Here is a 21,574-nt window from a genome sequence, read left to right on the forward strand (position 1 = left end):
CCCTCTCTACCACGTAACCCGCAAGAAGAACGATTTTAAATGGGGCCCAGAGCAACAACAAGCCTTTGAACAAATTAAGCAGGAGATTACCCAGGCAGTGGCTCTCGGGCCAGTCCGGACAGGGCAGGAGATTAAGAACGTGCTCTACACCGCAGCTGGGGAGAATGGCCCTTCCTGGAGCCTTTGGCAGAGAGCAGATGGGGAATCCCGAGGCCGACCTCTAGGCTTTTGGAGCCGGGGATACAAAGGCTCTGAAGCTAACTATACCCTGACTGAGAAGGAGATACTGGCAACGTACGAAGGAATTCGAGCTGCCTCAGAAGTGGTCGGCACTGAGACACAGCTCCTCCTGGCACCCCGACTGCCGGTGTTGGGATGGATGTTCAAAGGAAAGGCTCCCTCCACACATCATGCAACAGATGCCACGTGGAGTAAATGGGTTGCGTTGATAACACAACGGGCTCGAATAGGGAACCTCGACCCCGCAGGATTAGTGGAAATGATCATGAACTGGCCAGAGAGCAAAGATGCTGGGATGTCACCAGAACAAGAGGTGAAACGTGCTGAGGAGGCCCCACCATATAACGAGCTGCCAGAGGAAGAAAAACAATATGCCCTGTTCACTGATGGGTCTTGCCGCATTGTGGGAAAACATCGACGATGGAAGGCTGCAGTGTGGCATCCCACACGAGAAACCACTGAAGCTGTTGAGGGACAAGGTGAATCGAGCCAGTTCGCAGAGGTGAAAGCCATCCAATTGGCTTTGGAGCTTGCTGAGCGAGAAAAGTGGCCGAGGCTCTATCTCTACACTGACTCGTGGGTGATGGCAAGTGCTCTGTGGATGTGGTTGCAGCAATGGAAACAGAACAACTGGCAACGCAAGGGCAGACCCATCTGGGCCGCTGAAGTATGGCAGGACATTGCAGCCCGGGTGGAGAACCTCGTTGTGAAGGTGCGCCATGTGGACGCCCATATACCCAAGAGTCGGGCCACTGATGAACATCAACACAACCAGCAGGCAGACCAAGCTGCTAAGATCGAGGTGGCTCAGGTGGACTTGGACTGGCAGCGTAAAGGTGAACTGTTCATAGCCCGGTGGGCCCATGAGACCTCGGGCCACCAAGGCAGAGATGCAACATACAGGTGGACTCAAGATCGAGGGGTGGACCTCACCATTGACACCATCGCAGAGATCATCCACGGATGTGAGACGTGTGCTGCAATCAAACAAGCCAAACGGGTGAAGCCCCAGCGAAATGAAGAACGATGGATGAAATATAAATATGGAGAGGCCTGGCAGATCGACTACATCACACTGCCACAGACCCGCCGAGGCAAGCGCCACGTGCTCACAATGGAGGAAGCAACCACTGGGTGGCTCGAAACTTATCCAGTGTCCCACGCCACCGCCCGGAATACCATCCTGGGCCTTGAAGAGCGAGTCCTGTGGCGACACGGCACCCCAGAGAGGATTGAGTCGGACAATGGGACTCACTTCCGAAATAACCTCATAGATGCCTGGGCAGAAGAACACGGCATCGAGTGGGTCTACCACATCCCCTACCACGCACCAGCCTCCGGGAAGATCGAGCGCTACAATGGGCTGTTAAAAACTACATTGAGAGCAATGGGGGGTGGAACCTTCAAACACTGGGACACACATCTGACAAAGGCCACTTGGTTAGTCAACACAAGAGGATCTGCCAATCGAGCTGGCCCGGCTCAGTCAAAACTTCCACGTGTTGTAGACGGGGATAAAGTCCCTGTGGTGCGCATGAGGGACCTGCTGGGAAAAATGGTCTGGGTTAGTCCTGCGCCGGGCAAAGGCAAACCCATCCACAGGATTGTTTTTGCTCAAGGACCTGGGTGCACCTGGTGGGTGATGCAGAAGGATGGAGAGGTCCGATGCGTGCCACAAGGGGACTTGATTGTGGGTGAAAACACACCGTGAGTTATACTGTGCTTTTGTTAATTTTTCTTTGTCAATGCTAATTGCTAAGTGGCAGCTGGATGTGACGCACATGGTATAGAATAAAGGGGTGGATTATGTCCTGGTTTAACCAGGATAGGGTTAAGTTTCCCCAGCAGTGGGGGGGAGCTCTAGCCGGGTTATTCAGATACCATGCCGAGGTCACATCCTGGCAGGTCACATTTTCCTGGCGCGGAGCGCGGTGCACTCGTGGTTTTGTACATCGTGCTTCAAACTGCTGTATTTGGTAGCTATTTTGCTCTGTTCATTGCTATCACTATCACTGTTATTGTTATTGTTGTTGTTTGTTGTGTTGCTATTGCACTGTTGTATTAAACCTTTCCTTATTTCAGTCTTGGGGCTTTGTATTTCACTCCCTTTGTGGGGGAGGGGCAGCGGCCGCGTGGTCTCAGACCCCGGCAGGGGCTAAACCACCACAAGGTAGTAGTTAATTCAGGCGATGTGCATCTGCAGTTGGAAAAGGAGATGGGATTATTCATCCAGTGCATTGCTTTCATTTGCTTTTTTAGGGAGTGGAAGAGCCCCTGCATTCTTGTACCATCCGGGAAAAAGAAAAACCTATCATGTTTTGGGTTCATATTCTACCTCTGCTCTTGATTTTCCGGGTGATTATGGGCAACATCTTGCAATTTCTCTGTTAAATAAAGCTGGTGATACTTTCAGCTGGACAGGAGAACATGGCCATGGTTTCCCATGAGCTCAGGTTGCATGACAGTATATCCTGGAAGCCAGAGAAAGGTCTAAAAATGGGAGGTTTTCCTTGGTTTGTGGTTTAAAAAGGACTGGAGTATCTTTTTCAACATAATGACTTTTCAGTGGATACTGGGACAAGTTGACCATCAGCAAGTCATGTATGGATCCCGTTTCCTAAACGCAGGTGTATGTTGCTGCTATAGGTACCCTAAGGTATCCTGGCTGTCCATCAGCTGCCTGTTAGGAAATGTGTGGGTCTCCCTTAGGTCCTTTTGTATCTCTAACTCATCTCAGATACTGTGGGGTGTCTAGAAAGACTCCTTTGGTTAGACAGACAAGTCTCCCTGTGCCTCAGTTTCCTAGCTCTAACATAATAATTTAATACAGTTGCTTTAAATTTTAGTTTAATCACTTCTTTCTGAGGAATGGTTTTCGAATTTAAGAGATTACAGAGTAATTATTGAAGGACTGTAGTAATAGGGCAAGAGCAAAATACTTTTGGTAGATGGGAGTCACAGGCAGAGGATGCCAGTTGGAAGTAGTCCCCTGAAAACCTCAAAGTTTGATAGGTTGCAATCAGCAGCCCAAACACTGGGCATTTTAGATAGGCATCAGCTGTAGGTACAACCTTTTCAGTGTCTTTTTTTTCAACATCTCTTTTGGAAAGAGGAGAAAAGATAATTTTTGCACATTATCTGACCTTGCTGGGACTTGTGAGATGCTAGGGTCACCAAGTAAGAGATCTCACCACATCTGGCAGGTTGCAGGCTCTCCCGAGGTGACCAGAAGTTTATCTGCCTGTTTGTAATTCCTGCCACCGAGGGTCATCTCTCTGCTGTGCGCTGACATTGAGCAATGGCTGCAATTCCTTTTAATTGTGTGATTTCCCTTCCTCATAATTTAGGGCAGAGCACTTCCACTTGGCTAAACTCATTAACTGCTTTAATGTTGAGGTCTCCTTTTCCATATAAATTCATCCAGCTGAAATCTCATGACTCTTCATGGCTGCACATGAGTAGATTCTCCCTTTGTTGCCTGGCAGATGCTGAGAATGTTTATTTTTCATCTGCGGACAGCAAAAGTCTGAAAAAAGGCAATGTCTTTGCGTGTGTGTCTATGGGAAAGCAAGTGATTGTGATGGGTTTGTGGGGACTCATTTGGCTGTGTTACTGTTGAGCTCAAGGAGCATTTTGACCAAACCTGGAATCCCAGCCCCTTTCTGCTATGGTGATTTATCAAAATGTCCGGGTCTGATGAGCTCCAAAAACACTTTGGTGAAGAACTAAAGTGACTCAAATAATCCCATATATGGTGACTCAAAGAACCATGTTAATGTGAGGGACCTTGCTGCTTGGATCACACTTAGCCAGTCTGATGGGTTGTCAATGAAAAGAAGGCATTTGAGCTCAGCTTATTTCCCAAACTGTTGGTTATAGGCAAAAGGAGGGTGAGGGGACCCTGTTTCTTTGTAAATCTCTGTTGGCCCCAGCATGTTATCGACATTGCAGGGTCCACACCAGCAGTGTTGGGTGAGGGTGGGCTGTTGAATTCCTGGCAAGGACTTGCCAGTGGTTATATGGACCAGTTGTCCTAATGAGGGCAAGTCACACCTGTAAACATTATTTCACCAAATCTAGCTAAACTAGAAGCAAGCAAGCACTGACTTGGTAAGGGTGAACAGAAATGCTGGTGTATGAGCTTTTCTTCAAGTCACTCCAGTTTGGTAATTGTACTCTTTGAGCATGATAGACTTGTTCCTGTTCATGTATGTGTATGAAAACATTGGGTTAAAATAACCTGTTCCTTTTCAGCTTGGCTTGCCCGTATTCCCACTGTGGTTTTCTACACACCTTGCTTTCTTTCTGCCCCTGTCTATGTGACATCCCTGATGCTGTGATATTGGCCTTTGGGGAAGTCTCCTTGGCAGCTTGGGAGCTATCGCTCTGTGGAAGGGTATCTCCCAGCAATGCAGGATGACTCCACAGGCTTCCCTAATGCCCTTTCTTCCCCTGCTTCTGGTCATAAATACAAGCCTCTTGGTCTTCAGTGGTTCAAATTGTGCTGATGTTTTTCTTGCCTTATCTCTTATAGGGAAAAGTCATTGGAGATGCAAAATTGCTCATGAGTTGTGGTTGCAGAAAAGGGAAAAATGCTCAAGTGAAAGACTCAAATCAGGTCAGTCAATATGTACCTTAACTGGTGGAAATAAAATAATGTGTTAACATCTGGTTGATTTGAAGTGTGCTGTTGCATATCTGAGTTCCTGGACACAGAGTCCTTGGCATGGGTGACAATGATACAACATTAATGTTTTTGTATTTGTTATTTGTAGAAAAACCCTCAAGCAAGATCAAGGATTCATTGCGCTAGGAGCTATTGATGCCCTAGCCTGACTTATTCCCATCTGGTTTATTTATTCATGAATTCTGTTTCTTTATAAAAATCCACTCCAGGCAATGCCTTTCTTAAAGAATATTGCGCTTCCTTCCTGGCTAAATGCACGCAACCTTTGGTCTCATACTGTAGCTGCCTGGATGGGTGATAGTTACAGAGAAACGTGCCATGCGTTGCATGCTTTTGTTCTGAAGTGACACCATCACAAGAACATTCTTTGTTGAGGTTCCTCATGATAGACATGTAAAAACTTGTTCACAAACTGATGGCCAGGTTTCAATATTCATTACTTGGAATGAACGGCCCCTTATTCTAAAATTGGTCAAATTGACATCAGTGGGACCACTTGTAGGGTTCAATAATTGCAAGCAAGGTGAACTGTGATCTGAATGACAGCCAGCTGGTGGTCTCTTCCTACCTCCTACCATTTTGCACTTATTTAAACCAGTCAAGTTTGTCCCTGTCAAAATTTTCAAGTATTATGGCCTTCTGGCTTTATAGCTAAAGAGAAGTTTGAATCCAAAGATCATTCTTTCCAAAGATGAAATAAAATTTGATTTGAGCAGAAACATTTTATAAATATTGGGTCATCCAATATTAAATGTGGTAGAGTGAAGCAGTTAATCTCAAATATCCAATAACTTTGCTCTCTTAATGTACCTTGTGAACAACCTGTAACCAAGTATAGACCTGAAGCAGATTCAAACAACGTCCACAGAGCTCCAGGAACTCCCAATAATTTACTGATGGGAAAAGAAATTAATTCTCGGGAGGAAAAATGTTTTTCATTTTCAGCATGCATATTAATCAACCCTAATTAATAACAATGTCTCTGAACCTTGTTTTGTTAATGTCTGAGAATATCTGAGAACAGATCTATCTATCCTGCAGCGGGCTCTGTTGTGAGGAATGTTGGTCACATTTATAAATGCATTGTAGGACTGAGGACATTGATGTTGGGTTTTTTTTTCTTTAATTAGCATTTTCAAAATAACAAATTCATTGTCATGAGCTATACTATCAGTTGACCATCAAGACAAGTATTCATATTACTTTTCTTCAAAGAATAGCTTCCCATTCTCTCAAATACAAATTTAATTTTCTCATGCTGAGTTTTTAACACATCAGGAGAAAATTAAATTAGAAATGAAACACTTTTACCAATTTTAGTCTTTTGTATTTTGATGTACTCTGGTTGAATCACTCTTGATTTACAGTGGGACTAGAGCAGCATCAGACCACTTATAGTAGAGATTATAAATGAAATGGGAACATCTTGATTGCAGAGAGGTTTTACAGAACACTATCTATCTCTAACAAACCCTGAGTATTGGACCTAAAACTCATTGATGGCAATACTTTAATTATAGAGTAGGCAATACTTTTGGGAGGGAAAAAAATCCCATTCTCTTTTATGTTTTCTGGGACAGTGATAAATTATTCTTTGTGTTTGGTTACTTTCTGAAATCTAATTTTTGATGTCTAGTGATGTGTTGACCATCTCAGTAACTCTTTTGTGCTATAACAGCATAAACTATTGGGCAAGTGCTTGTTCCAGAGGCTGTAAAGCTCATTCATCATGCCCCATGCAGGGTCCTGTCAGTATTTCAGGGGACAGGAGGTGGATGGGGAAGAAACTAGTACAGGAGGGTGTGTGACAGTGTGGAACATTTGTCTGTGAATGCAGGACCTCAGCTCAGCTTATAAACACAGACTTCTATGGTGATATCAGCTGGGAAAGGCAAACACTTGCCAATGATTGTAGGCTAATCCTTCAGGACACTAATTTCCAGAAAACTAAGGAAGCATTATTTTAGGAACAGCTTGTTTCACTTTGTGAAGGGGAAAAACATTGCACTGGATTTAGTTTTGTTTGCAGAACTTTACCCCCTCCTCCCATGCCCTGTCTCAGATTTTAAAGATTTACCTTCATTATTGTTGTTGGGGGCTTTTTCTTTCTTTTTTTTTTTCGGACTTGCTTTGTGTTTTCCTGTGATGCCTCTGTAAAGTTGTGTGAAAATGCAACTTACTTTTCATTTTCATGAATGTATGCATAAATAGGTATGTGGCTTTTATACCATTAACTATTTAAAGATTTGAGACTAACCAGCTAATTTTAGGCTGAATTTTTGTGAAAGGTGATGCTTTGAAAAGATTGTAATTTTTTTCATTCTTTCAAGTCAATTTGGAAACTTGCATAAAGTCCTAGACACACTGACTGCCCCACCAGTGAAAATCCTCAGCTGAACCAAGTCAGGACCCCATTGCTGAGGATTTAATTTACTGGCATTTCTCCAGTATGCCTCTAGAAGAGAAGGCACCTTAACCTCCTTGACCTGAGATCTGCTTCCCTGGGTCTGGCATCCAAAGGCACCTATCTGCATGGTATTTTCCATGCTGCAAGTCACCAGTGTGTAAATCCTGGCCCTGTCACTGTCAAGGGTAGAAGTCCGAACAGGCTCACATGGGGATGGGATTTCACAACAGCCACAAGGAACCCAACCTTCGTGTTGGATTTGCACCAGATCAGGAGAGGGACTGGTGGTCTATGTTGTGTGGCCTCCCAGTCCTAATCAAACCCTACAACATGAGGTCTATTGCTAAGCAGTGCAATATAAAACCCACAAAAGCTTTGAAAACCTTGAAGGGAATACAGCTGAGTGCACTGAAGAACTAGAGTCCCATCCTCCATGGATGGTCTTGATGAAGCTTTGGGTCGGTGAAGCAGGATGACTGAGAGGAGTCCCAAAATAAGGCCACCTCTTGGCAGCAAAACCCCCGTGTCCTTGGCTGCCATTGACACCATTGCCAGTTGTTTGTGTGTTTTGTGGGAGTGAAATTCATCTGTGCTCCAAGACCAAGTCTCTGCACCACAAACATCCTACTGTAATTGTAAGGTTCATATATGCTCTTCAGAGTGGTTATTAGTTTCCCAGTAATTTATGCCTCCCCATAAATTATACAGTTGCTTATTTGAGGTGTGTTGTTGCAGAAGAACGGCAATCCTGGACTGGGATTTCCTTGTGCTAAGTAGTATATTAACATAAAGCAAGAAAGATGGTTCCCAGGGAGTGATTTAATTTGTGTACTTTCTGAGGAAAGCAAAATGTCATTAAAAATAGGGGAAAAATGTGTGGGTGGACAAATAATGTGCATATTAGAGGTATGCATAAGGTTGAGAACCAGAAGTAGCAGAGCACTCCATATTCTCTGCACATGGAGCTCTGACTTCTCAGGGTTTAGTTTTGTTTGTTTTCCATTGCTTCTCCCAAAAGGTAGGTGATTCATCAGTGTTTAACTGCTCTTACCTTTTAATTTTTTTCTTTTTTCTCTTTGCTTAACTTTTCTGGTGGCTTGTGTGAGCTCAAGTTTTACTGAGAAGTCAGATCCTCCTGTCCTCCTGTGTGTTTGTTTTTGGTTTTAATATGACAAATGTATGCCTCCTCTGGAAATGGTATCCATGCTGCAGAGTAATTATTTAGTGAATGGTGGATCCAGCTCATGTTGGAAAGGATCAGATTAATCATTATTAATCATGACCCCTCTGACAGTAACCTCATCCCTTGCTTAAGTGCTGCTCTTTATTAAGAAGTAATAGCTATTAGGGGATGGCTGGGCCACTGCTCTCATTGCACTGGCACAGGGCTCAGGACTTCTGGCAGGAGGCAGAGGAACTCGGTTCAAAATTAAAAATAGATGCACATAGTTCACGTTCCAGAAATGAAATAGGTAGCTTCCCCTCTGGGCTTCTTCAGCCTCATCTGACTGTGTCCTCCTTTCCCCTGAAGCCTCCTGAGAGTGTGCCTCTTTCCAAAGGTTGAATTCAGTGTTGGGGATGAAATAATTTCTCTGATTTTTTTTTTGTCCACTTGATTTTCTTTTATAAACTTAGGCAGATCCCAGTATAACCTAACGCACGTGCAGTCCTTGCAAGGATAAGATTTTAAGGTCTATTCTAGTGGTTGTAGCAGGTTTCAACAGCTGATGAGACTGCAGATGAGCTTAGATCTCTGGGACTCCAGTTGTACCAAGTAGACCCCAAACCAACCACCTTTTTTGAGGATTTCTGAATTCCTTGAAGAAACACTGTGCTGTTGAGGTGAGGCATGCAACACTGTTCACCTTGTGCACAAAGTTGTGAGGAGTCCAGCTTCTCTCTCCAGGTCACTGGACTGGGGATTGCAGGCCTGTATCTCTCTCTCTCTCTCAATATATCTCCTTACCACTTGTGTCACCAGAGGTCTTCTGAGAGTAGACAGTAGTTTAATTCATAATTATTGTGGTTTTCCTAGCAGTACAGGTTCTTTTTAAGAAGGTGAGGCAGTGCTATCAATGGATGTCATCATTATTTCAGCAAAAGCACAATGACTTAAGTACTGGATTGAAATGAATCTCCCCAATCCCCCCACCCCCCAAAATCCACCTTACTTTTTAAAATGTTTTCATTGACTGTATGGAAATCAAGGAAAAAGCCCTTTAGAAGAGAGAACATCTTTTTTCACCATCTAGCTCTTTGATACCTGGAGGGTAGCAGTAGAAACTTGGAGCAAACCTGCCACACTCTTTTGATCTCTGTCAAAGTTGTTGTGGGAGTAACATTGTTTAATGGTTGAAGGAATTTATTGAATAATAAAAGTACCAGCAAAGACAAAGGGACCAATACAAATTATCTGGTAAACTGCTGTCAAATTTTATGTGCTCAGGGCTACTGGTAATTTCCTGTCTTAAAAAAACAGGGGAGGAGTTTGGAGGGGAGGGAAGGAAGGTAAAAAGTATATAAATAAACCCACCTCTTTAAATAGCTAACTGGCCTGGCCTGAACTGTGTCGGAGATAAGTTCTTTTGGCAGCTGGCACTGTAATATCTGTTGAGGATGTAGCAGAGGGCTGATACCAGGTTTCGGAGAATCTGCCTTAGCTTCGCTGGCTCTCCCTTGCATTCTTCCACTTGTTAGCAAGAAATGCATTGAAGCACAAAATGAGGGAGTGCAAAGGCTCCTATACTCCATCTGAACAAGTCTGGATCATACCCCCACAGTTAATGTTTCTCTCCACTAAAAGAAATAAGAGCAATAAAAATAAATTAAAGCATTGGCTAACTTGGAAATACATGGGTGGAAGAAAGCAGGAGGAGAGAATTGGGGGAGTGAAGGTATGCTGTCTACCATCTCCTGCTCTGAGTTTATGGCAGAGTTTGAATCTCTGCTTGAGAAATCATTGGATTCTGCACAGGTTATAAAAAGCTAAAACAAGCACTAAAATACAAAGAGAGAGGATGTTAAATGTCTGAGGTGTCTGGGCAGTAAAACACCCTTAAAAATATTTTGTTCATTGAATAAAGCAGGCTGGGTGATCATACAAGGAACATGGGACTATAGGAAACTGTCTTACATCATCCAGTCCGTTGAGATCTCAGGGAACTGTTACATATAGCACCACTGATAAACACACCCCTTTTGGCACTGGTACCTATTAAAAGTAAACCTCATAGCTCTGCCATTACGTTCATCCCACCAATTAATCTTTTACTTTCCAAAATACCCACTCATATAATACTTCTGCATCTTGTTCCTGCTGCCAGATCAGAGTGTTTTTCCCCCCCAATATGAGTGTTGGTCTCAGCAAGGTGGACACCTTTGCTTTTCCATTCACCCACCACAATTTTCTTGCTGCTGGTGGTGCTGTAAGGGGAAAACAGTTCCATTTGGTGAACCGAAATGCTGTAAAAAATTTAATCTCAGAAAACTTTTTTAAAAGCTGGAAATCTATTCCTCTCAATGGGATCTGATTGGGGACAAGAGGTATTTGAATGACTCACCAGCTGCCTTTTTTCTGGACATTCCAATTTCATACAGCAGTTGTGCTTTGGTAATTGCTGAATCTAGTGCTAAGCATCTGTGTTCCTGGTGGCTGGGAAAATTTTTTGGTTTCATTCACCTGTTGTGTAGAGTTGAAGCAGTTGTGAAATGGAAGTTGGGTGGGTAAATTCCCATTCTTTGGAGTTATGTAAGTTTTGGAGGGATGATGTTATGAAAGAAACTTCCTAAATGTAAGCCTCCAATCAAAAGAGATTGAGGTTATGGGTGTCCTTTGCAAGTTCAGCTGTAATAGGTTTGTGTTGCAGTGGGTTACACCTCCCTTCATACAATGCCATTGGTAAACTGACATTTCTAATGACCTTTTATAATCACCTATTTCCTTTTCTCACTCATTTTATGAATAGTCTTGTACTCACTTAAGGAGTTTCCCACCTTGTGGTCTCCTCTTACAGTTCATATTAATTTCAAAATAGGTTGGGCTTCCTGTAAAGTGTAGCACAGTGTAGACTGAAGTTCAATAGAGCCTTTCCTTTCTACAGGAAGGGGTGGACCAAAAAACTCATAGTGCCTTTTTTTGCAGGAAAGGCTTCAGAAATGGCAGTCAGCAAATTGCTTTCTTTCCCTTTTGAGCCAGTTCTGAATGTGTGCTTTAGCACTGTGCCCTGCCCCTGTTTGAGATGTAAAACCTTTTCTAGTGAGTGATGAGCCCATGGCACTTTCCCTCCTGAGTTGGAGCCTGTGAATCCTGGTGATGATGTTTTGTCCAGGCTCTCATTCAGGATATGTATTCTGCCAACTTGACTTGACCCTGCACCTTCAGTGGGACACATTATTCTTCATTTCCTGCCCTAAATTGCTGTGTACTGCCACCTTGCATTGATGGGTCCTTTGTTCCACCTTCAAGGTAGGTTCATTTTGGTGGCAGATGAAGGAAAGCTGTACAGTTTTGAAAAGCAATTTGAGAGCCCTCTGAATGAAAAGTGCTTCACACATGAAAAAATTAGTGTTATCAATTGTTATCATCAGCCTCAAATCCTGAATTTGAAAGGGTCATTTATATTCCTCAAAGGCAAACATGCAGCAGTGTGCTAAAAGAGAACTAAAGCAGCCAAAGAAAATGCTGTCTCATGTCATTTCAGGCTCTGCAATCCCAGGGAGCATTAATAACTATTTTGTTGTTTTCACTGATCTCTACATGGGTGGAGAGGGAAAGAGTCAGAAGAGAGAAGCTGCACTGCTGAGCCACTCCAAGAGGTCCCATGCCCTCCGTGTTAGCAGCTTACCTGCTGTGAGGAGACTCAACCAGGGCAGGGATAACATGTAGATGAATGAGGAAAAGGCACAGGTGAAGATTTGGATTTGTCCATTTGATTATGATATAGTAAGGACCATCTTTCCCCATTGCTCTCTGGCATTCTGGCTGCATTTGCTGCCTTTCCCACTCTGTCTTGTTCCCATTTCCCCTTAGAAGATGCCAATGTGTGAAGACACCATGGCAGGGTCAGTATCAGTCAGCCACCTTTTAGATGACAGATGCTACATGAATCCAGATCCCATCTACTCTGAGGTTCATGCAAATTGAACGGCCTGCTCAGAGCTGGTGAGAGCTGTGAGGCACAAGGAAAGTGCAAAGGCTTTGTGGAGGGTGGCAGATGGAGAGAACCTGCTCATTGGTTGGTGTTGTGCATGCAACTTTGGAGCACTTCATGCCTGTCTCATCATGGGTGCAAAATGCTACCCAAGCAGAATGGTGGCAGTTTGCACCCTCCTTTTATTCACATTGTACCAGAGTCAATGTTAAGACAAGATGAAATTCAGGTCCTAAATCAGCAGGTCATCTGTCTGCAATTGTACCCAATATGGTTGTTCTGCATTCAGCAAATATTCAGTCATGACATTGGTTATTCATGGAAAATGTATCCAGTCAAATTTTCCAGCAGCTCAGGTGATGACCCTTCCTGATTTTCTTGTGGGAGCCTATTCTGCTGTTGGGTTGACGATGCTGATTGATAGGAACATTTTTGCGTTCCTCCATCTAAACAGTCTTTTTTTCCTTATATCCTTTTACTCTTTGTTATATCCAACTTCTTGAATTTCTTGTTCGTGCATATGAGTCTGGTTTGGTGAGAGACAGTAGCAGCCTAAGATATGTGTGTACCTTGGGTTTAAAGTTTCCTTTTATAGGTCAAAATCAGTTTTTAAAACATTACCTCCTGGAAACCACTCAGAAAGCTCTGTCAAATAACACTTTTGTAGAAGAAAAAAATCCCTTGTGCAGGGGAGAAATCATTCAAGCTATAGTTTGAAAGTCTTTCTAGCAGATGGAAGAAGAAGTGGTTCAGTGTCTACGGAGTGAGCTCACCCTTCAGAGATGCTGGTTCAGTCCCTCAGTCTGCCACAGGTTTTCTACACAATCAGACGTGTGATTTAATTCCCGCAGGACCTCAGTTCTCTTTATAAAGCAGTGAAAGCAGCATGGATATCCTTCATGTTAAAGACTGGGGAGTACTTGGATATTAGCGTGGTGTAGGCCTTGTCTGAGGTAGGTTAACACTGGCTTGAAATATAGCATAGCTCCTACTAGCATCCTGACAGAGGGATGTTTTATTCTTTTTTTATGTTGTATCTTAAAAAGAACCAGACAAAAATCTGATCTAAAGTAGGAAAAAAATAAAATAAAAAAGCCATATGATTTGCTGCAGGACCAAATCCCCTCTGCAACTGGTTTGAGCATGGAGAATATATTCACAGCTGGGTTATAAACATTCAAAACCAGACAACATAACCTTAACTAACAGAACATTACTAAGGCACTGCTGTAATGGGATCATTCTGCTATGGCTCATGGGCACATTTTAAGCGTCATCAATTCAGTCTACAACTGGAGGCTGTTAAGTGCAAAACCATTTTAGCAACTGCATTTTGCATGCAGGAATGATTGAATATTAATAGCTTTTCTTCTGTTGAGAAAAAATATGGAGAGGAAAATGAAAAGCCATAGGAAACCTCACTGTCCTTCCTCAGGTAGTGAAGTTCGTTTTTGGAGGGCAGCAGAATCAGTCTAGCAGCTGAGTATTGGTGTAGGCAGCTGGGAAATAGGCTCTCATTCTCCAACACTGATCTGTTCTACAAGCTTAGCCAAGTTATTTCACCTTAGTTTTCCTTCTTAGTCTTATCTCTTCAAGGATGTGAGTTACTTGACAGAGTCATTTCACTCCATTGTTGGAATGGGTTAGACTCTACCTGCACAACATTGAGCCTGAGCAAATAGGGAAAAGCTATGAGGGATGAGGCCCTGTGTTTTGTCCCACCAAAGATGCCCATGACTATTTTGGTAGTTGATGTCAAGCCCTTTAAAAAGAACTCAAAATGTTTTGCAACTGAGTGGGAAATGTGATTACCTTACTCCAAAGCTGGGGTTAGAAACGATGATAAAATTAACTTTCCCAACCCTATGTCCTTCTCAATACGCCCTAGGCTGCTTGGTCTTTCACCTTGTCACGTTGTAGGCATGGGAGAACGTGATGATGAGGTGGTGCAAAAGTTTCCATTTGGATATGGATACTTGTGTTGTCTATAGATGCTATGGGCCAAGGCTTGGGTAAGTGTCCTGAGGCTGCCTGAGTATCCATGTAAACAGGGTGGCAAGGAAATGCTAGCCACTTTCCATGGACTCTGCGTTCCCCGGTGCTGCAAGGTCAGAGCTGTTGTAGGCTTTTTGCAGGGCACTCCTATGGCTTGACTTTAGATGACTGACTGACGTGTTGTTGAGGCATCCATACCTCCCTCCACTGACTGTGTCAGGAATGGAGTCTCTGAGTTGAACCACAGCTATCTTCATAAGGAAGTCAATTGAAATATCTCTTTCAACATCCTCCCTAGGGGTCAGTGGTTGTACTTAGAAAACAAGGGAATGATTCCTGGTGAATAACAGCCTGCAAAAGCTTTTATATTCTCTTTTTATCATTATCAAATCATGCTGAAGAGTCTGCAAGGTGAAGAAACTCTCAAGCTTAATTTTTGAGAAGCTGCTAGGATGAAGACAGGGCATTTCAAAATCAGTACCAAAGCTTGTATTCCAAAGAGCAAATGGGAGAGTCATCATAAGCTGCTTTACTTCTCATCTCTAATTCCCCATATTCATAACTTAAGCCCTGTCATTTGGATTTATCCTCTGTGGCCTTCAGTGACACCAGGAAAAGTCCTTCTTTTTAATTCTGTGGCAAAAAAATAACAACACTGCAGGGTAGGATCATATCCCCATGTTGTGGAAGCTCTCAAATAAGCAAATAACAACCAAAATTAAAAATGTATTGTCAACACAATTAACTAGCACTCCACAAACATACAACGGCACATTCGAATGTCCGTGAGAGGAGAACAAAACTATCACCACAAACTCCCTAGGGTTTAACGACAACCCAAAATGCTCTGTCACCCACCTAAAAAAATGAGGGCTCTCAACCTCGAGGAACTTCTTAGGGCAGCATCTCAACCTATAGGAACCTCAAGGAGTTTCTTTGGGAGGCGTCCTGACCCAAGGGGAGAGTCCTCGACCACAGTGTGCTGCTCCAGGGGGGACTAGCTCAAAATGGCTGCCCCAGGGGACTCCATTTATACTTGAGCTGAATCTGACCTGTGGTCAATAGTGGCTCCCATTGGCCGAGGGCCTCAAGTACCGTAAAGCCCTGGGAACAAGGACACAGAAAAAAGAAATCAATAGCCGCTATATTTCAGCAGCCAGGAAGCCCCATTTTCATCGTGTGGGCTTAAATGTTTCATGTTGGGCACCAGATTTTGCTGTCTTCTCTCCCCCTCCCGTTTGTCCCCCTCCTCTGCTGTTATGCATCAATCATCCTCTTTCCTAGAGGCTAGGATACAAACAGTGTAATCCCAGAGAGAAAGGATACTGATACAGCCAATCCCACACATGACTATTGCTCTGTCCTTGGAGATGCCATCGCTAAATCTAATGATAGGCTTTTGCTCATGGGAGTGTTTCAACTAGACTGGAGAAAGCAATAGGGGCAGTAATCTAAGAACCCAGCTTTACCATTGTTGGGTGATCTGTTGTATCTCCATCCACTTCTATTTTAAGTGGCTTTCTAAACTTCTCTTTCCTTTATTACTTCTTGGTTTGTCTTATCTTAGCACTTACAGCATCATAAATACAGTTTCCTCACTGGCAATATTTTTAATTATGACCTGGAAATGAACCTTAGACTTGACTCAGCCAACCCAACTGAACTATTCATAACACATAAAGGATTGGTGTTGAATTAACTAATGACTTCAAAATAAGGAAGGCTTCTTGTATAAGCTGCTTTTTGGAGAAAATATCACAAGCTCAAATGCTATTCTGTTAAGTGGCCTTCAGAAGAGATTTTTGGGTTTGTTGGGATTTTTTTTTGGTTTGGAAGTCAGAAATGTGTTTAGAGAACGTGGTGTTACCTCCAGAAAAATCCCACAACAGTATATTCAGGAGAAACTGATGAACAACAGTTGACTTCTGGCAAATCCAGGCAGTGACAGCTTGTTCCAGCAGCACCATCTCCCTGCTCCTGTGTTTATTGAACCGGACTTGAGATCACATGATATTCTGCTGGCAAGTTTGGGAATGAACCTTGGTGGGAACCCAGTACTTTCTGTCATCTACTAAGCCCTTATTAAACCCCACTATTACTTTTTCTAACTCCCCTCTGGACTTTGAATTAAACTGCAGTGAACATAGCACACGTGAGTAAGAGCTTAAGGTCTTGCTCACTTGGGTGGTCCCATTAAAAAGACCAGGTTTGCTGTCTTGGCTGCAGAGCCATTCTAAACACTGATGCTATTTTTCTTCCCCCATCATTTCTCACTTGCCTTTTTTTCTTTTTTCTTCTTTTTTTTCCATGCACAATCTATTAATATGCATTTTAACCAGTTAACTTTGGGACCAAAATATTAACTGCATAGGAGGCAGCTTTTCTGAAAGTTCATAAAATATGTATCAGAGCTGGGAATATAAAATGTTCCCATTTTGTAGCAGACAAAACGTATAAAGTGCTGAGTGAAAATTGAGAGGGACCCAACTTAAACCTTTGAAAATCACTGCCAGTTCCAATGTGCTGTATTTATGTTGACTTGGAAGGCTCAATCTGGTCCAGATGAGGTCATTTGGTTGGGAGCACACGTGTCCATGTGGAGCTGGGAGAGAGGGAAGCCTACATGATGCTTCGGCTCCGAGGTGTTGAGCTGCCAGGGAGCAGCAGTGGGAGAGGGGTGGGCAGCCTGCCTATGTGTTGATCCTGGCATCAGAGCATAATGCTGGGGTGAAGGTGTTGTAATGTTTAAGTTGATTTCTTTTAAGGCAGGCAGGACAGTGCTTTTTTATTCTCAGCTGTTTGCTGGGTAGGGTAAGTGGAGGCAAAGATTGACATGCTCTAAGAATTTGGGAATGGGGGAATATATTCAGGTAGGGGTGTTGTAGTTACTCGTTCATATGACTTCATGCAGCAGAGAGCCTGTTATTTCGTTTGCACAGCTCTATCTTTCAGCTTGTTGTTTTTAACCCTTGCCCTCTCAGCACCTGATACCTGCTCAGCACCATTTTACTTTCTCCTTCCACTGCTCCTGCATCTTCCCTTACTCCTCTCGTCAACAAGATTAATAGCTCGGCCATTTGTCTCTATGAAATTTCACTTTTCTCTCTTGGAGCTCCATCTCCACCGCTCACTGCTCCATCCCAGCAGGTGGGAAAGGCTCCTGTGCCCTCCCCAAGAAGCCCCATCCTCCCCGCTTCCCCCTCCTCACCTCCCTGCCAGCAGCCTGTTTGCCAAAACTTTGTACGAGGAAGCTGCCTCTATAAAAATAAACTGTGCTGAAATCTGAGAGACAGAAACCACGCCAACCTCACACTTCATTATTGGTAATGGCAACCTATTTGATTTCCATTTGCAAACAGTAGCCTGCATATGTTCCTCACCATGAAGCCCGCCTCCCTGCACCGTTTTCTGCGCAAATTCAGGTTCCCTGTGCCTGGTGCTTAGTCTGCTTTGTGGTTTGCTTGTTCTGAGCCACAGACACTCCTGCTTCACAATTAAAGTGTGGAAAAAGCCTGTTAAGTCACTGACTTAATTGCCTGGTTACTCACTGCCAACACAAGGTTGCCATCTGCAACAGGCTTGAGCCTCTTCTCCCACTTCTTCTACTTTTGTAAGATTTTGATCCTTGCAGCTGGCTTTTATTGCTGATTTACACCAGAGAAAGCCAGCAGACCTGTATTTCCTTTTCTTATCCCCAACGTGCACTGCTACATGGGCATTGCTTGGGGTCGGCTGGCTATGCAGACACTCAGACACCGCACTCCTGCACCTCCAACACTGCCTGGCTGTTACGGTATAAGCCTGGGCTGAGGATTTAGAATGAAACTTGATTTTTCAGGAGATGTGTCTATTGAGAAAAAAAAAAAAAAAGATGATGAAGGGGGAGAAATAAGATAAACCAAGCTTTATATCAGCAGGGTGAACACTGTATTGCTGCCCTTGAAGCCCACGTGAGCTGTGGGTCCATTTCTCCATCGCACACAGGGATGAGGCTCTCAGCTGGGTCCTATAAGAAATCGCAGTGGCAAGGGGCCCCCAGGAGGGCTCAAGGAGGGGGGACGCACCCAGGGTCCGAGGAGGAGCTGCCTGTATTGACTTTCACTTGATTTACTGGAGCAATTGAGTTTGTCAGTGAAATTCGAGATGGGCTCAATCAGCTGTCACACTGAAACACTCCTGTCACTGCTGTCAATAGTGTCGAGTTTCTGATCCTTTCTCAGATTAGCTCTGTGCCAGAACATCAAATGAAAAGCTGTTTGGGGCATGGGGAGGGGAGAAACTCTAAGCAGTTACCTAGGAATTGGTTTGCAGACTTCAAAGCACTGTCAGGTTTATTCTGATGGCCCATAGCAATGCGCAGGGAGCAGTAACTTGTTTGGAGTGTGATGTAGGCTCTCCTCTTCAGCCTCGTGTTCACTCATGGACCGGGAGTCAGGGATGGGAGAAGAATAGAGGCATCTCTCCTGGTGAACCCAAATGGCATGCAAATGGCCTGCCTCTCCTGGAAGAGCTGCTCTTAAGCTTGATGTAATAAGTTGCTTTTCTTATCTTACCTTTCATCCTGAAGGACTCTTTTACATTTCTCTCAGCACTGAAATGAAGCCTGTTTCTGGTAGAGCTGGGTCATGAAAAGGCATCACCCCAAAAAATAGGACAGGAATGAAAAGAAGGGGGACAAGCTTGTCATGCAGAAATGATGAAGGGAGAGTGAGGGGGGTCCAGCCAGCCCAACTGAGGAGATTTTGGCAGTGCTGAGCCTTGAGTGTGGTTTTTTTTTTGTATAACAAGGCAAGAGCTTTGTAGCCTATTAAGTTCTTCCAAGACCTTTTCCTTGAAGTTTAACCAGTTGGATCTGGGACAGCCTTTATCGAGACTGTTTACGTCATGAGAGATGCCAATATGAATGTCTCTATTTATGGGAAGAATAACCCATCAGGAGACTTTTTTTTTAAACTTCAAGGATTTGAGAAATCTATTTTCTCTGTTCTAGCTGAAACAGTTTATGGCAAGGTGAACTCACCCATTTACACAGAAGCCAAGAGGGTAATGTTAATCCTATTAGAAAAATAATCTACCACCAAAAAATAATAATAGGGGTAGAGAAGGAATCCTTTTGAGGCAAATTCACAGAGTAATTCCTGTGATTTTACTCTTTTCTTCTCAGGGTTGAGATGTTAAACATTTTGCTATCAATACATGAATTATAAAGATTACTATTTTCCTTCCACTTTCGTAAAGAAATTAAGCAAGGGAAAAGCCGCATTCTAGCTTTATTGCTAGGGTTGTGTCCTTTAGAGAATAGTCCTGGTTTTTGACAAATGCTGTCTCAATAAGTGAGGCAGCGTCCATAGAGAGGATTACCCTGCAGAGCACTAATCTAGATTTTTTCCTTGAATGCAATTGTAAAATTTCTAATTTTTTCCCTGTTACCCAATTCCACTATTAGGTTGCTTTTGACCTCAAAACATCAAAAGGTTCATCTCTTCCTCATTCAAGATCACCACTATCTGTCCTGAGCAGCAGCTGCAACTACATTTCACTGCTTAATATTTAAGCAACTCCCTGTCCAAAACAAATCATATCTTCCCTCCTCCTTGATTGCTCAAAAAAACCCCAACCCTGTTCAAAGGACTATATAAGTGATCTTTAATATCAGAGGCAACCCTGTTTGCTTCTCTTGGTGGCATGAATGTGAAAGGGCCATGGAGAAGTATGGGAAAGACAACAGAAAGGAAAAAACCCACCACATTCTCCTTATAGAGTATTTCAAAGCAAATGTTGGATACATACCTTTCTTTGACCTTTTCCTTAGATAAGTGGTATAGGCAGCTGCTGTGCTTGTATTACACATTCCAGCAAAGAGACTGACTTTCAAGCAAGATAGGGGTGTGTGTGTGCATGTGAGTGTGTTTGTTATTCAACATGTCAGCCAAAGGTCTTCAATGCTGGTTTTAGCTCTTTCTGTTTTTTCATAGTTTCCAAGGGGAGGTGTGGTTGTTGGTGGGCTTTGTTTATGTTCACTGGGTGACAGGAAACCTAAGAGCTTTTAGTGAATTCAGATATACTCTGGATGGGAGGTGTGAATCTCTGGCCATTTGTGTTTAAAAGCTTTCATTAAGTCTGAGAAAAGAGGAAGAAAATTAACATCTTGAAGCTTTCTAGCTGCAGAGGGATGAAAGGTTTTCTGTCTGTGGGCCCTGCCAGGACAGTATAGATGCCTACAAAGGGAGAAATTGGAGGAGAGAGTTGCAAAAAAATACAAATAAAAATCTTAAAGCTGCTGCTCAAGTTGGATTTGGTCTTTACTTTACTGAGCCCTTCTTGAGCCGGCTGGCCTTGGTAAGACCCTGATGGAGAGGAGCGTACCCATCATCCATAGGATGGGCTTCATGGGAGGGGTGATGGCTCTAATGAAGGCATGAAGGCAGCTATAATGACTCCAGCTAATTGCATCCAACCCAGCAGAAAGGGATGGGGCCAGGGGATGTGCTCACCCCTTCTGTGCTTGACCTCCCTCGCCTGGGAAGCCAGATGGGCGATTGCCACTGCAGGCAGATGCTGCCGGCAGTATGGAGATGGGCGTGTGGCTGCTCTGTGTCACTGCAGGAAGGGTTTAGTGTCACCAAGCTGAGATCTGTCCCATACACCCAGCTCTGCCTTGTGACATGGAATGAGATGGTTTATCTCCCGGTCTAATGCTTCCCCTTCTTCTGCCCATCTGTGGGCTTCTTGGGGCAGGTACTTCCCTCCAATCGCATGTTTGTGCAGTGCCTAATTGCAGATGCGAGGGTAATATAAATAATAAGGTTAAAAGTCACTCTTCTTGAAGGGAGGTGAAAAGGGAATGGAAATGGAGCTGCTACTCAGCTTCCCGGCTTTTCCTGGAGTTGAAAAGAGAGTGCAAAGGGTATTGCAGGATATGTCGGAGTATTTAGTCTTGAATCATTTGCCATCCTGTTTTTATTCTCCTGCAGATATATTTCAAATAAAGTGTTTAGATGGAGCTGATGATCTTGCTTATAGTTGAGGTTGCCTGTCACTTCCCTGATTTGGTTGTTTGGGCTGTGACAACTCGCAGTGTTTGAGCTGAAACTT

At 43.6% G+C, this 21,574-nt stretch overlaps 1 protein-coding gene across 1 annotated transcript in view; it reads left to right on the forward strand.

The window, feature by feature from the left end:
- The window catches only part of LOC141917814 (SET-binding protein-like), a 353,444-nt gene that overhangs the window by 69,613 nt on the left and 262,257 nt on the right, over nt 1–21,574 (forward strand). The window contains exon 3 of the mRNA XM_074811386.1: nt 4,775–4,858. Coding sequence (XP_074667487.1) covers nt 4,775–4,858 — 84 coding nt within the window. The remainder of the gene's footprint in view (nt 1–4,774; nt 4,859–21,574) is intronic.

This window comes from Strix aluco, chromosome W (genome assembly GCF_031877795.1).
Source record: "Strix aluco isolate bStrAlu1 chromosome W, bStrAlu1.hap1, whole genome shotgun sequence".
NCBI classification, from domain to species: Eukaryota; Metazoa; Chordata; class Aves; order Strigiformes; family Strigidae; genus Strix; species Strix aluco.